This window comes from Sipha flava, unplaced genomic scaffold (assembly GCF_003268045.1).
Source record: "Sipha flava isolate LNK unplaced genomic scaffold, YSA_version1 324_pilon_pilon, whole genome shotgun sequence".
Lineage (NCBI taxonomy): Eukaryota > Metazoa > Arthropoda > Insecta > Hemiptera > Aphididae > Sipha > Sipha flava.
In genome coordinates, this window is record NW_020273009.1 from 451,100 (window position 1) to 468,307 (window position 17,208).

At 33.9% G+C, this 17,208-nt stretch overlaps 1 protein-coding gene across 3 annotated transcripts in view; it reads right to left on the reverse strand.

The window, feature by feature from the left end:
• Nucleotides 1-17,208, reverse strand: part of LOC112686802 — a 252,933-nt gene that overhangs the window by 81,658 nt on the left and 154,067 nt on the right. The window contains exons 1-2 of one of the 3 annotated variants that reach the window (XM_025559240.1): nucleotides 12,095-12,434; nucleotides 1,134-1,267 (exon numbers count right to left, since the gene is read on the reverse strand). In XM_025559240.1, the coding sequence (XP_025415025.1) occupies nucleotides 1,134-1,267; nucleotides 12,095-12,124 (164 nt within the window). In that variant the 5' untranslated portion in view covers nucleotides 12,125-12,434. The other 2 variants (XM_025559241.1, XM_025559239.1) reach the window with 2 other exon arrangements.

The window sequence follows — 17,208 nt, forward strand, 5'->3', positions numbered from 1 at the left end:
ACACACACACACACACACACACACACACACACACACACACACACACATATATATATATACAAGTACAAATCTTCAAGAGCGCTTGAGTGCTGAAGAAAACATAAGTTTAAAGTACGTATAATATAAAACGTTTTGAGCGCACGGATGCGTGTGTAATGGCAAAATAGTGTCGAGTTGTTTCGGAACGAACAACATTGCACGCAATTCGCAGCTTAGGTTTTAAAATCAAGTGAATGAATAAAAAGAAGAAAAAAAAACCTAATTGAATGTGGAATTTACGTATTTTAATGTGATAAATGATAAGTGATTTATCGCGTTAACAATACTGTATAAAGAACGTTACCATCGCCACTATATAGCACCACTACAGTGATGTTTGAATAAATAAGTAGTTTCTGTACTATGCTTATGATATAGATGTATTTGTGTTATAATTGTAAATAAGGTGTTAAAACTTCAAAACAAGACGTACAGTATTATTATAATAAGAAGATATCATCGTCGCCGTCATGTCATGTCATACTCGTTACAATAACATTTTTAGTCATACGTTTTCTCTTTTCTCTGCCGAAAAAACACGGAGACTGCCAAAGAGCGAAAAATAAATCGACGCCATGAAAACCATGAACGTTTAAGTAGATAATATGAATTAATAGTCATATCGATTTGTATAGTCACGAAAATGTTTACATAAATTCCGGTGGGTAAAATAATAGTATGCCTCTCAGTATCGGAAATTTATCGCCATAAATTATGTGAGATGACGGGCCAGACAAATAATAACTAAATATTATATACATACACACTCAGTGAAAAACTGGGATTATAAAATGTAAACCAATTTAACATTCACAATAAAATCATCGTACAGGCGTCTCATTGTATGTTATAATATTACGATGTAATGTCATGTTACAGGTGTACAATATCACATCAAAATGATTGTCAACTGTTACCAAATCGTATTAAGGGTGTATGTATTTATATGAAAGTTACGCTTTTACTTTTATTCAGTTTGGGTACCGTTTTGAGGTAATGTCCGTATATTAAAAAAAAAAAAAAAAAAAAAAACATAATACATCAAACGCGAATGCTACAGTGTGCAAGATTGAGATCAATAAAACACTACTTACTTGGTGAAGTCTTTTTGCAGAGCTGACAGTTTGGCACGGCATCTGTCCGCTTCGGAACTGGAACCCTTAAGTCTTGCCTCCGTGTCCAAACGCAGTCTTCTCTCTCTGTCCACATCCCTCTGCAGCCACTCACGCTGCAAACAGAAAACGAATAATTATTATTTATTTTAACGAAGTATAAATCATTATTTTCGTCACGTAAGAAAATTACGTTAACGTTATTTATCGTGCGAAAAGTATATAGTATATAAGACGTCCACGACAATTCGATAGAAGACCAGTGCTCGACTTGAGAGGGGACGCAAGGGGACGGAGTACTCCAACTAATTTTCAGAAATTTTAGCGTCCCCCTACTATTATTATGTTATAACTATAACGCTTAACAAGTTTTGGAGACGCTCTTTTTTTTTAAAGTAAATAGAGTCCCACTTCTTTAATTTTTCCAAGTCGAGCATTGTAGATGACGACGTGTTATTATTATTATTATTATCGTTGTATACAGGTATTATACAGGTAAACGTACATGTATTGTACACCACGGTTTCTGCGGATGGTCTACTAATGGGCTATAAATAATTTTGCGACGAAAGCGTACGCATCTGCATGCGAACAAGTCGTGTCGAATATGCGTTACGTTATTGTTATTGTCTATTTTGTATTAATATTTATTATGCCAGTTCTGTTTATACAGTGCGTGCGTGTGCTCATGTATATATGTGAGTGTAAATTAATGAATATTTATGCGCTCGTTCCGTGTCGTTCCGGATAGTGTTTTTCTGTAGTGTTTACACGCACATGCATCGACTGATGCGCAAAGGAAAAAATATGACCGCGATTTTCGTCTTCGCTCGCGCTGCTTTTAAATACACGACCGCGATTGTATCGTTTCAGTTTTGTCGATAACATGTAGTAGGTACGTACAGATTGCATGCGTGCGTTACAATATATTTGTATTTATCGCATCGATCAAAATCGTTTTAACAGCCGTCATACGAACGGTTCGTTGTCTACATCTGTACGCATCTGCGGTAGGTCAACACGTGGAAGCGTGTACAAGACATTTCGCGAGTAGCTGTAAACCCAAACAGTAATCGCTTTACGTACTATCATCTCTCTTGGCAAAGTCCCGAGCACGTATGTAGCGTAGGACCGCACGCATGTGTACTCGTGTGCATAACTACATGTTTTATGCGTCCGGCGTCGCCTCGATGTAAGTATCATAATGAGTTAGTTATTATTCGAGATCGTTGTAATATACGATTATGTGTACCGTGTGCATAATCGGCGACGATTACGATAATGTTATTATAATGAACACATGCGCACGCACATGCATCGCTGCCGAAGCTATATTATTATTATTGTCGGGATGTAGCGCACGGCATGGCAGTGGAGGTGCGGGAGAAGTAGGCTAGACTTGATCGCCGGTGGGAAGGTTGAGAATATGTAATCGACGGTCAATACGGCTACCGCTGCAGGTCGCACGATAATTATTGTGTCCGTCATGCTGCTGCGACCAATCTTGCCCACGACCGTGTCCCTCAAACGGCCACATCGTAATAAATCGTCATATTAATAATTATGGTAATAATAACAGTCGTGCTTATGCATTGTTATGACGGCGATTCACCATGTGACGATCGATAAAGGTGCCGCGTGAGCGAAACGTTGGGCTCGAAAGACTAGAATCACGGCTTAGCGCGGCTGTCACAAAAGCTTTACGTGAGTAGAACAACGGCGGCGGCGAGAAGTGGACGGTAAAACCGTCAAAAAATATTTTAATCGATCCAGAGCGCGTGTAAACAGTTCGTATTCGTACGGACACGTGTTGTGTTGTAGTCGAAATGCGTATTAATTAGATATTGTTTACTGAGAATGGTCGTCGGAAGAATCGGATATGAATCCTATCGGAATATATTAATAATCACTCGTCAAAAATTCTACTCTATTGCCGTACACGCGAATAATATTATGTTACGTGACTGGCATGTAAAGCGATCGGGAAAAAGACGTTCGAACGTCTCAATAAAGGTCTTGGTACGGGAAAAAAGCGATGCAACGGGTTGGAAGACGCGCGATAAGGCGGACTATCGTCGTCGTGCGATACGAACAGCACCTGCGTACACTGTGTTGCTTCGCCGAAAAGCGTCGAATGTCATCCCGAGTACAATGCCTTGTGTATTTAAATATTAAACGTACGATATATTATGTTAATATTTATACGTTGTACACAGAACGTAACGATGATGAAATAATAACATTTCGCGGATTCCCGGTTAGCCGCGGCACGAAATACATTTCATAAATATCGCGGACACACGAATACGACGAACACGTACTTGTAGGTGCGAAAAAACGATCGAAAACATTATCGTCATACGTAGCGTTGAAATAAAAATCGATAATGTCCTATGATCAGAAAAGACCCTAGTTCAGGAAAATTCGTAATTGATTCGTAATTAGCAATTACTATTTTTCCGTCGAACGCAGCCGTGATAAATAATAAATAATTAAATAAATCTTCACCGCTATTATTAATTAATAAATTGTGTACAAATAAAACATCTTTTTCAAAATTGAAATACAAAACAGCACCTGTTTTTGATGTTTATTTAAAACATTTATTTTGTTTATTGATTTATTGCTATATAGAAATTATAATTCTAATCCCATGTTCTGTACATATATTTAAATAATTTGAATAAATATATTTTAAAATTATTCATTGCTTTATACTCCCAAATTTTACTATTTACTAGAGGTGGCATTCTATCATGTTTATCAATTTTTGAACATGTACATTCGGGTGATTTTAAGTCAATATGATACTATATCGTAGAATTAAAACCTACTTTACTAAAACAGTATTTAATACGACTTGAAACTTTAATTTAAACCAGTCAAATATAAATAAAATAGCTACACTACGCTAACAGTAATTTATGAAATAACGCAGAAAATTGATTAAAAATATCGAGAACATTCTCCAAATTAACATTTTCTTAAATTCAATTTTCGGAAGACCTTATTATGATTGCTTCTAAACTTTCTTTGTCCTATTAATGATCATAAGCGATTTTCAATTATTTTCAGTTTACTGAAAGTGATATCGTTATTTACTTGAGTTACAGTTAAAGTTAAAACGTACTCATAAACTTTGTATAAATGTCTAAATACAGTGAAATGGATATTAAAAAATATAAAATTTTTTGAATCCATTAATTATGGTCCGTTGGTACTTATTGACGAATAGCCCCGAATTACAAGGACCTAAAACCCAACAAGACAGTTGGCTGGTGGACCGGCTCGTTCCTGATGATATAGTAATGAAAAAAAAAATAACAATAATAATACTCGTAAATATATTTTTATTGTACTGTACGACGCAAGAGATAAAACGTATTCGAAACTTGATTCCGGTCGGTCCAACAACGCGTATCATTTATAATAATATGTATATATATATACGATATATTTTAATGCACACACACGCACGCACGCACGCAAACACATGTACACAAGACGATATAGTATCGTATTGCACGCATGCGCGTGTGTCACCGGCAGCGGAACGAGAAGAAAAGTTAAAAAAAAAAAAAAAATCATATCTTCCTCTTTCCTTTACACGCACGTATCACATAAGTTTATTATACATTTATACGTGCATACGCGAGATTCTATCTTTTTTTTTCTTCTTCTTCTTCTCTTATTTTATCGGGTCCTTCCGCCCGGCTTGCTTCACCGTTTCGGTTGATTAACTCGTACGACGACTACACTACGATTCCCTTCATAACAGTAAAAGAAATAATAATAATACTAATGATAATACAAACAACACTGCAAACGGTTCAGCTCAGCGCACGTCTTTTTCGACAGATTTTTTTTCCATTTATTCGTACGCGACGGCTTACATATCCCGCGGACATACAACACATCCCGTCGAGTATCTTTCTGAAGAACCGACTCGCACAGAAACCTAAGTACGTAAAATGTACATTTTGTAATGACACGCGCTTCGTGATGTACTAGACACCATCATTTTGTATTTGAGGAACGGACCCGCTCGATTTTTTTTTTTGCTTTATTTTTTCTTCATCCGACGCGACGAGACGGGCCGAAATAGCCGTCATAACGCGTTACGATGAAAACACAACACTAATAAATATATGTATATATATATACATACATATATATATGTGTGTGTGTGTGTGTGTGTATACGTGTACGATAATATTATATGTCATATACGAACGAGGGCGGTGGATGGAACATGCAGTCTTCGCAAAAATGCCGACAAAATTTGAAACCAATTTACGTGCGAGTACTGCTATAATATACGACGAGTTCCGAGGAGACGTCAGCAGCCTCTTAAGTGACATTTTTCTAGGTACGATATTTTCAGACGTTTACAGAATAATATAAGCGCGTATATAACGTGTGTGTACATATTTCAATTTCGAAAGACAAGCATTGTGCGCATTTCGTCCGTTTTTTTATTTTTATGAACAGCCTATGTGATAAAATAAAACGAGTCGTCATTATCGTAACGATAAAATACAAGTAGGTACACTGCAACACTCCAGAATGCGTTCTGATAATAAATCGAAAATAATTACGGTTGAATATCAAAATTCGCAAATGATGGGGATGAAGATATACGTTTATAATAAACGAAATAAATAAATTAAATTCGTAATAAATAAAACGCAATTTATTGAATGCCTCCATGTGATTAAAAATCGTACGCCAAGTTAACTCTTATATATTCGTTTTTTCGTCAAATTATACTCCTGTATGTTTACACTGCATTATAAAATATTAATTTCTTAGGATATATATATACATACATTCGCGAGGGAATAGAGTTATATGAAGTAAAAAAGAGATAAGTTCGATATCTCGTTTTCTACTGGAGTTTTTAAGGGCAAAGTTTTACTCGAGAAAAAGTTGACATTATTTTTTTTTTTATTTTAATAATAATTGAACCGCGGGGAATCGACAAAAACATACCAACGACGTATTTGTAACGTTTTGACAGACGGGCGAGTATGCAATTATATTAACACGGTAAAATGTAAAAAAAAAAGTAAATATATAAATTAAGGTGCTATACGTGGTGTCAACCAAGAAAAACAAATCGCGTGACTCAACTCAATTCTGTAAAATTGTGTTTTCGGCATATTATTACGTAAAAGCTTTACGCAAATTGGCTATTACAGACACACACACAACGCATAGCAGTATAATGGTAAAATTAAAAAAAAAAAAAAAACCTAATAAATACGTATTGATTACTAAATGAAATTATGAACAAGCCTAAATCCATATAAGTCTACTGAATCATATTATAATAATACAATATTCATGGCAATTTCCAGAGAAAATATGCGAGTTATCAATAACAAGAAAAAAAAAAAAAGTGTCGCGACGAACCGCCGTGACAAAAGCAATTCGAAAAAATCACGACGAAAATCTGTAAGTGTCACTTGATAGTCGGTACTTAATTTATCGCTGATCGTCTGTGTGCTCATTTCATAATCGAAATTATTTTGCATATTATTCGGGCAGTGTCGATGACGATGAAAAAAAGTGAATATTTTTTACTCCGTTCCACTGAAAACGTCTATGCAAGCATAAAACGCACATATCGTACGATAAAAAAACAACTTGTACGTGACGATGGGACATCAGTATAATATATATTTTAATACAAACAGGCTATCGTTTTTATCCGTTTTTACGTTTTATAAACGCGGCAAACCAAAATTATATAAAATATAATTCATAAATATATATATTTAAGGCAAAAAAAAAATCCAAGCGCACCGGAGCTGGTTATTGCATAACAGCTCCGGCAATGGCAAACAGAAAGCATTGATAATGTGTCTATGAGTGTATCGTTTAATATATTTTCGCTGTTAATATTTACATTATTTTAGAGTAATTCGTGTTTCTTCTTGTTATTTATTTCCTTTAATCGTCTCTTGCATCGCCGATCCAGGAAATCCGGCAATGTAAAAACGAAAGATGAATCTGATCACCCGTGCAACGGCTTCACGTTTCCGTATAGAACGTCAACGACCGTGATAATGAACCGAGACATCGAAAGCAAAATTAAATTCCATAAAAGCTCAGATATAATAATAATATGAAAATTTATCATAGTATTTCTGTAGGTATGTATAATATATTAATTTCACACCGAAGGTATACATTTTAAGTGATATTATTTCCAGTCACAACGGTAGGTTTTTCTTTAAAAAAAATTTACATATATCCAATAAAACTATTTAATATATTCTTTTATATATTAAGCTTAAACATTTCTCTATGATTTTTAATCATTATAAAACGCAAAACTAATTGCAAAACTTTTATTAAACCCTAAGATATATATTACGAGTGCTTACATATTTTTAACGGTGAATTTATGTTTAAGAATTTGATGGGTTTATAATAGTTATAAACAAAAAAAAAAAAACAAGCACAATTAATCCACAGTAAGACCATTAAAATATAAAAAATATAAAGCCTTCCATATCAAAGTAATACTTTGTTTAAATTTGTTTTAGTATTTGTTTATTTATAAAAAATATAATTTAAAAAAAAAAATAGTAAAAACTTTGAAATTATATCTCGAACAGTATTATAAGTAAGTAACAACCACGTATAAAAAAAATCATGTATCTCGATTAGTTAAAAATAATACGTTCGCTGGAATAATTAAATGATTAATTCTAAATATTTTGAAACTGTACTGGAAAAAGAGGTTTAATGATTGATTTTCTATATAAAGTTTTCTGAAAGTTTAACATTAATTTTCAGTTTAATCGGAGAAAATACTCTTAGAATAAATCACATGATTCGGATTTATAACATAAACAAATTGGCTCTTAGAAATTCAAAACCAAACAAAGAATAAATGGCTTGTCATTAAAGGAAAACTTTAACATATTATTCGTCTTCAATCATTTAAATATTTTGCGAGTATTTGTGGTGACGTCCATTTAGTTTTGCTGTGATATTTATTCATGTGCTGTATAATACGTAATGGTACATAATATATATTATCACCCGAAAGTAAAAAAAAAAATGTAATTAAAGGGTAAGAGGGAAAGAAAAAATCAAATTGGTTAAAAATACAGAGAAAAATGTAAAAAAAAAAACAACTCGTTTTACAACTAACATAATGAACACTTTCGAAATTATTTTACGTAGGTAGAAAAATAGTTACTAAAAAATGTGAATAAAAAAAAAACTAAAGAAAATGTATTTTTTTTAACAAAGCCTTATTTTTATAATTAGAGCTTTTATAGTATTTTAAATTAATTCCTATAATTGTAACAATAACGGAAGAAAAAATAAGTACCGACAAATGGGGTATAAATAACACGTTACTGTAATCAATTAGTTTATTCATTAATTACAGAGCTGACTAATAATAATAAAAAATATGAAAATTCTAATTCTAATGACAGTTATAAGTTATGATGAAAAGTACGCCTATAATTTAATTATAAAAATATATACAGTACATACTTCGGATATTTTAGATGTTTCGTGTACCTATGGATTAATAATGTAACTTTACATTAAAATGACTGGGAATTGCAAGAGATAAATCGAAGATCAAAATGATATAACGATAATGGTGGTGGATCATTGTTAATTGATGGGGGAAGTATAGTTAGTGTCAGGAATATAATGTTATATGTGTCATATGATACGATAGGCGTCTGCGAGGCGCCAATTTTGAGAAAAAAAACTTTTCTCTCATCTTAGACGTCAAATACAATTCGTAGTTTAGAGATATCACGCGGGAATGTATATAAATAAGAAGTTAAGATGAACTATTATAAATGCAGGAAGTCATGACATGTGACCTAAAAAACCAAGTTAAAGTATAAACGACATTAAATTCTTGACGTTTCACTTATCACTGTTTCCTAATGCATTCATGTGCAAAAAAAAAAAAAAGAAAATAGAAAACTTATAGTATAGTGTATAGTTTTAGTTGTTGTTATTGTACTTTTGCTTTTAGTTCAAAATACTAGGTTCACAAATAAATATATATATTTTATACTGAGGTTGGGTATTAAATCGAATGAAACGGTACATTAAAACTATAAACAAAAAATTCTTTACGTCTTATTTACATGTCATCCGATTTAATATCGAAGTTCAACGCGGAAGATACTCTATTCTATTCGTGACCAAATAATTTCATAATGTTGTATTATGTTACTCAAACGTTTAGTCAAACAAATAATATTAACAAAATGATGACAATTTTGTTTATTTTCAAACATTTATAAACCAGCAACTTTAAAGTTAAACGAATTCATTTTCTGTAAACATGCGATTTTAAAAAAAATTATCTATGTATAGGGTGTTTAAAAAAAACGCAGGATTTAAATCTGCTATAAATTAAATTAATTTCTTTTAAAAAAATATAAAAAATATATTATTCTCTTCAAGAAAAGTTAAGGTTTAACAATGTAAAACAATATCGGGCATATGACCCTCCCTACTAGCTTTATAGGCGATTATTCTTTTCATCAAATGTACCATATCTCGACCACATATTGCCAATCAGGTTCGTTGAGAACACGACGAATTTCTTGCTTCATTTCCAAGACATTTCGAATTTTGTTCTGGTAAACTAGTGACTTAGTGTATCTCTATAAGAAAAATCATACGGCGTCAATTCGCAAGATCGAAGTGAGTAGCTTTGGCCACTCAAAGAGATTAGTCTATCCAGGAACTTCTCACGCAGCAGAGGGATTGTTTCTTTTGAAGTATAACAAGTTGCGCAGTCTTGTATCCAAACAAGAATACATCTACTAAGCTCAGTAATTTTTTTTGGCGTTTTTTGGACTAAATTAACATCAAAAATATTTGGTTTCAACTTGTCACACTTCAAGAGAAATAATTATTCTGCTGCGTAAGAAATTCCTGGACAGACTAATCTCGTTGCGTAGATACCAAAGCTACCCACTTCGATCTTGCGACTTGACGTCGTGTGATTTTTTCTCATGAAGATACACTAAGTCACGAGTTTACCAGAACAAAGTTCGAAACGTCTTGGAACTTAAAAAAAATATTCGTCGTGTATTCAACGAACTTGATGGGGGATACCCTATACAGAATTATGTAATTCATAAATCATTAACAAATTTTTGTAAATTTAATTTATTATTTACGCAATCTCGCAGAAATATAATAATTTTATTAGAACCATATTTAGATATAACGGAGTAAAAGTTTTAATAATTGAAGACTTTTTGAAAAGTTTCAACTACATAAAACGATGTTCCTTTTTCGATTTCATGTGTACATTTATTACATTTTTTTTTCTCTTTCATCTTTAAAGAGCGAAGAACATTTTTAATTTGCTGACTTTCTCAACATTATAATAAAACATGAACGTTTTTGCAGTAGATAGTTGAATATCAGAATTTAATTGGTTTTAACGACAATATATTGATGATATAAAATTGAATATCGAAAATTTTCCATGCAACTCATATTATTACATTTTTTAAATTATGTTTTAAAAGAATCATCATTTAAATAGATAATTGTAAACCAAGACAGATACGTTTTTATTATTATTATTTATTTCTTTTTTTTTTTTTGAGAAAAATTTAAAGCCCAACCAACAGAAAGTTCGATTAAAATCGTTTAATTGAAATTGATGATAGTTGTAAATAAACGCAATGAAACTATATATGCTCGAGGTAAACATATCTCGCCACATGTGGGCAACAAATGTAACATAGGTTGTTCCAATGAACTTAAGTTTGTAGTACACTCTATAAAAATGTAAGTATATAAATGTCGAGTTCAATCCAATATTTGTTCCGATGGTAGTTTATCCACTGATAATAATAATAACCACAAGATCAAAATTAATAAATTTACTGGTCGAAAAATAAAATTATTATTTTCGGTTTGACAACAACAAAATTATAATGGGTTTGATTTTTTTTTTTTTAATTTAATATATATATATATATATCGTAATATAAATATATTTAAATGCAATTTGGACAAAATATTATTTTTAAGGATTCAATTTCAAACAAAACGCAATTATTAAATATTAATGCTAATTCGTCAATATTCGCGGTTAATGATAGAGACATGCGCTATGCCATTATTATGGTGCAGCTGTAATACTGTTTTGCTTTTTTTTTTTATATAATTTTTTTCTCGTTTCCACCACGGCAAAAAGTAGAACGATGATGTATATTTTTAATTAAATAGAACGATAATATGATTTTACGGCCGATCTGACGGTAAAATGAATTGCCGATAAATTAGACAACTTCTTTTTTTCCATTACATTGTATAATGATTATTGTAAAATGTTACGATGTCGATCGAAAGATCCGTCGTCGCGGCACGATAGCGGCGGCAGCGTATAGTTTTTAACGGTTTGCGTCCCACAGCTGTTACTGGTTACCACATATATATATATATATATACATATGCGTTTGCCGCCTGCAATAAAATATACGACCTTTTTTTTCTTCTTCCCCTTGTCCACTCTTATTTTCATAGAACTCTTCCCCTTCTATCATTTCAAGCCACACTTGCTTTCCGAATTAAAAACTTTCATCAATTTCTCGTACATCGACAATTATACGTTATACTATAACACATCTTTTTTTTTATAAAAATTTTATAATAATGGTAATATATTCCGGGTGGTAAATCGCGTTTATTACAAGTACATCGCACGCACGACCACCATCGACATCATTACTATCACCACCACCACCACCACCACCACCTGTAACTACTATATGTACCAGCTGTCACTGGTATTTCGCATATTTTTTTACCGTACCCAAAAAGAACTTATACAATACATCGGCGGTACACTCGGTCGAGGGGTAGTAGTCGGAAGAAGTCGGCGGCAGAATAGGTAGTAAACCGGAGCGCGCGGCACTCACGTGTCTCCCTTTGGACAAGTTAGTTCCCATGCCATGAGTGTCGCTGCGGCTTGCGATGATCTCGGCCGCGTCACATGAGTCAGCTGTGACGACGACGACGTTATCGGACTGTATCTGTAGACGGTTTCCGGGCGTAGGAGGATACACGACGACTGGCACAGCTCAAAAAGTTTGGACGTGTGATACAGAACGAGAGGACGAAAGAAAAAAAAACAAACAAAAAAAAAGAAGAACACCGAAACCTGTGGGCGATCGCGTGGAAAAATCGTTTCGAAAAAATCGTATCCAATCAGTGATCACCGAATTCGGTCGGACGTGTGACGTGCGAACGCGTTGACGATCGGTTACGAACTGAAATCGCAGGTCGCCGCCACAGCCGCCGAACCGCGTTTATTCCTTCGCCGGTTGCAGCGCAAGCGCAATGGACAGCCGCGGCCGGGCTCGCGCAGCACATTGTCCTTTTTATTATTACCATTATCACTATCATCATTATCACTATTACTTTCGTTTAAACATCGCCCCGTCGAATTCCACGCGCGATTTATGCTGCACCGCGCGACCGCTTTCCGTGTCATATTTTGTTATTACCTGGACACGTAAACCAGATTTTATTTTATTTGTTTTAATAGGGGTGGGTCCGAAAAGCAAATGTCATTTTTCCACCCAGCTATAGAAACTTTTGCGGAAGCAATTAATTTTTTAATACAATTTTTGTGCGTTTAAGATGAAGAAAAAAAACCACCGTTTTATTTTTATTCAACTTTCAAGTTAAAAGTATTTTATTTACATTCAAACCGTAAAGGATCGCCATTTATGAACGCACATGGAAAAATTTCAAAGCAGTTTCAGACCTTATGGACATATTTCCCCCTCTTCGTGGGTCCACAACTGACTATTACAGTTATATCGTTGTTATTATTACGGTAGTAATGTACACACATACGACACCCGTTAATAAATTATTATAAACACGGGAGCGCGATGTGAATGAAAAATTAAGAGTTGTTTAAAAATAGATCGCCGCGTTCTTTGACTCGGCTCCGGTCATAACGTTAGACGAGATCTGTTTCGGGTGGAGGAGAGAATAAAAATTGAAACTCGATCGGTCGAATAAAAACTAATTTCATGTATTACTAACATCGGCAATGGACCCCGTCGTCGATCGATTCGTCTCATACTATACACGTACTTATACAATGTTATAGACATAAAAACGATTATTATTACATGATTGATGAATGTAATCAAAATATAATCGCATAAAAACCTATATGTTTGATATGTAAATACACCGCGTTATAATTATACGAATTAATTCGTTTTAACGTTTAGCGCAATAATTATCGGCTTTTTAACTTTTTGCATTTTTTAAAAAAAAAAGTATCAGTAATAATTATAATAAAACACGATAAAGTCCTTATATATACTTATAATTAAAAATATCAATCTATTTTGACACGAAAAAAGTTCATACTTAGAAGAGAATAATAATCCCTTAATCATGTATATATTATAAAAGTTTAATTTTTTATCATTATAGATATTTTACTTGCATATTTAATAACAAAAACTCTTGAAAATACACGTTGAACACCATACTGATTGCAATAATTTTACTATTACTTGATTTTGGACCAATATTTAGATTATTTAGAAAATACAATTATAATAAAAGCATGATGTGAAACTCAAAGTTATAATTAGTTTTAATTTTTATAGGAATCATAAAAATTTATAATTTTTTGTTACTAAATATTTATAAACTTTTTCAAGTATAGCCAACTTAGAATACATGTTGCCATCGTGCACAACTAAATGCAGATCAGAAATAGTTTACAATACCCACGAAATTTTCAGTAGAACATAAAACGTTGTAACATATCAACGTGCTCATAATATAAAATACGTTTTTTAGAACAGCATTCTAAAATCATAGTATGAAAAATATTACCATTACAACAGTGTTTGGAGTCAGGTACTTCCCACTATTGTATAAATGAAATGCACTAACTATTGACTTGTTTAACAATTTCACCAATCATCGATTGAATATTAATCAGTTTTTGTATACTTTAACCCATAACAGGTTCATTAGTGGTCGCCATTCGTATTGCGTTAAAGTTGTACTATTATTAAATATCATATATTAGGTATTATTTATTGTTACATTCGAAAAAAAAACCTAAATTAATCATTGCAAATGATATATACGTACAGAATCTGTACTACAGATTATCGACAAAAGTGATATTCAAATAATAAAAAATATTCTATTAGGTAGTTAATGAGCGAAGTGTTTGACGGAATTGACCGGCCAAGTACAGATATTTAATTTTATATACAGATAGAAGCGTGTAGAATAAAATTATAAAAACACGGTTATTATGAAATTATAAAAGCTGTTAAAAAATATTTAACAAATCGGGTAAAAAAGTCCTACACAAATATTGGACGCGTATTATACGACGCACGCGCGTGTTGTAACGTTTTCGAAACGCGTTCGTCAGCCAAATATAATATATATATTTTAATGTGTTTTTTTTTCTTTTTTTTTTTTTTTTTTTACGATTCATAACCACAGCTGCGGCGGCGGAAAAAATATGTACCCACGGCCGTTTGACGTCGTCATCGTTTTCTTAGCAAATCCATAGACCATCGTTACACCTATACGGATCGCGTACGCGTCCGGCGTAATCGCCAATAGGAGATGTTATTATTTCCATTTATCGTTTTTGGTTTTAATAATGCGTACGCGGAGTGCAACGCCAAGTCCGCAATAAAACCGTACTGTATTGCGCGGTATCAATCGGCCGAACGTGTGCAACGATAAAAACTCCGCCTTTACGTTAAACGCGTTTATAAATATATAATACGGTACTAGTACGAGCGGGTCGCTAAGTGGGTCTCGTATGCGCGGATAGTAAAAGCTGGCGCTTGGTCCGAACTTTGCGATAACGATTGCGTATTGGTGGATTTTTTTTTTTTAACGATTTCCGACCGGTCCACCGTGTGAAAATCCGAATATTCGCCCGTTGTAACGCATAACGTTTGTAAAACGCGTGTCCGCGAGAGAATCGGAAAATGAAGAAAACACGACAATACACAATCGATTGCTTTACACCGTCGGAGTTTCGCGCGATCGCGTTGCCGTCAACATAGCGTTCACGTGTTATTGTACCGGAATTAGTTTCACCGCGAGCAAAGTGTCAACGATTTCTGGATTTTCGTACGATCTATCTGTAAATGCGTATCTCTAACGTGTATTGCACGAGGGCGCGCGCACGCGCGGTGCAACATGCGGATGCCCGAATTCGGTTGTCACGTAAATGTTTACAAAAACGCGTTAGTAAATATTTTTGAATGTGCGCAGCAACACGTTTGACGATGTAATTTTTTTTTTTTTTACGGCGAAGCCGGAAACGACAATATTGGCGTACATATTTGGAACACGAAATATTGTCGCCGAGAGGAATTATGCTCACGGTGAATATTATTGTTGTTAGCGTGCATGCATCCCAAATAATTATTACGATAATTATTGTTAATTTGATTTTTGTTTTTCGTCGAAAACGTTACGATTAACAGCGGGTACTCTTCCCTATAGATGTTTTTGGTGTTTATTACTTAAAAATGACCGTTCCCTACATTTGAAACTGTAACTCGCGCAATGGTGCGTGCGTAGAACCGGACGTTTCCATAATTTGTGATCGCGCGTACGTATTTTCGAAACAGCCACGAACGCTACGAATTAATTACGTTGCCTAAATAGTCTACGAAACAAATTGCTGTCAACACATATAATAAGCTTTAAGTATATAAATCACACGACTACAAGACAGACATGTAACTAGATTGTCTTTCATCTTCGGGCGTATGTTATATCAACGAAGGACCGGAACGACGATACAATTATTTATGGAACCAACGTTTGATAAATAATAGGCTTATCGAATATAACGTATTTCGATTACGGTTATTGAAATCGCCAAGAGCGATACTTTTGTATTACGATAAGAGATGCGTACGTGTACGGCGACGTAAATATAGTGTTACTACTTGAGGTCTTAAAAAAAAAAAGTAGGATGCGGACACACAAAGCGTACATCAATCGGTGACAAGTTGATGGGTCCCTTATGGTGCGAAAATATATATTTAGTTTTCTAGTGACAAGGCACAGTGCACCTACGTCCTACATAGTTTTATCGTATGTATGCGCATACCGTTATATCGGTGCGCGGGTGGTATTTCATAAGATAACAAGTAGAACGGTCATATAACAGCTGCAGAAACAAAGCGTATGCGTACTGCGGCCGATGCACATCCCCGCAACAATACGGATATGTACATGACGACACCCCCACGGCAATCGCGGGAAATCGGCCGCTCCCCGTACGCGACGAATTTCCCACCGACACATTTAGCTTTTATTGGATTAAAAGTTAAACCGGATAGTGTTTTGCTTACCGCGCACGTGCATTGCGCGCATATATTTCATTATTGTTTTCGTTATTTGCCGCTGTTTTATTCCAAATCGAATGCGCCCGATTAGTTTATTTTTTTTTTCAGTTTTAAAACGCTACTGTCGTTTAGGGAAGCGGTAATGGTACTACCACTCAGAACGGGAAAATATCAACTGTTTAAATTTAATATACGCCGCGTGCTACAGTGAGTTATTCCAGTTTTTCTTGCGTACGGCAACCGCGAGCACGGGAAAAGGGAGACGTGGAGCGAAATTGGACAACCTAACCTCCATAAAACGTTAATCCGTGTGTTATTAAAATTATAAAATATATTTTATTCGACCTATTCAATGTTTTTACTCATATAGTATCTTGGTGTCGTGGATTCGAAACCTATAATACGCAGATAGGGATTGGTACAGTTGATTATAAACGAGACATCTCAAAGAAACAATTATCTCTAAGAAAATTAAAATTCGTAAATTTTATTTAAAAGTCTAATTTTTTTATGCCACTCACGTGTTCATAAATAAAAAAAATTGCCTATGACGAAAAATCGTATGACCAACAAGGGAATACTTTTTTTTTTCATCGGAACCATTTTCCAAATTAGCTGCGCACATTTTATCATCGAGACGACATGTACCGTTAAAT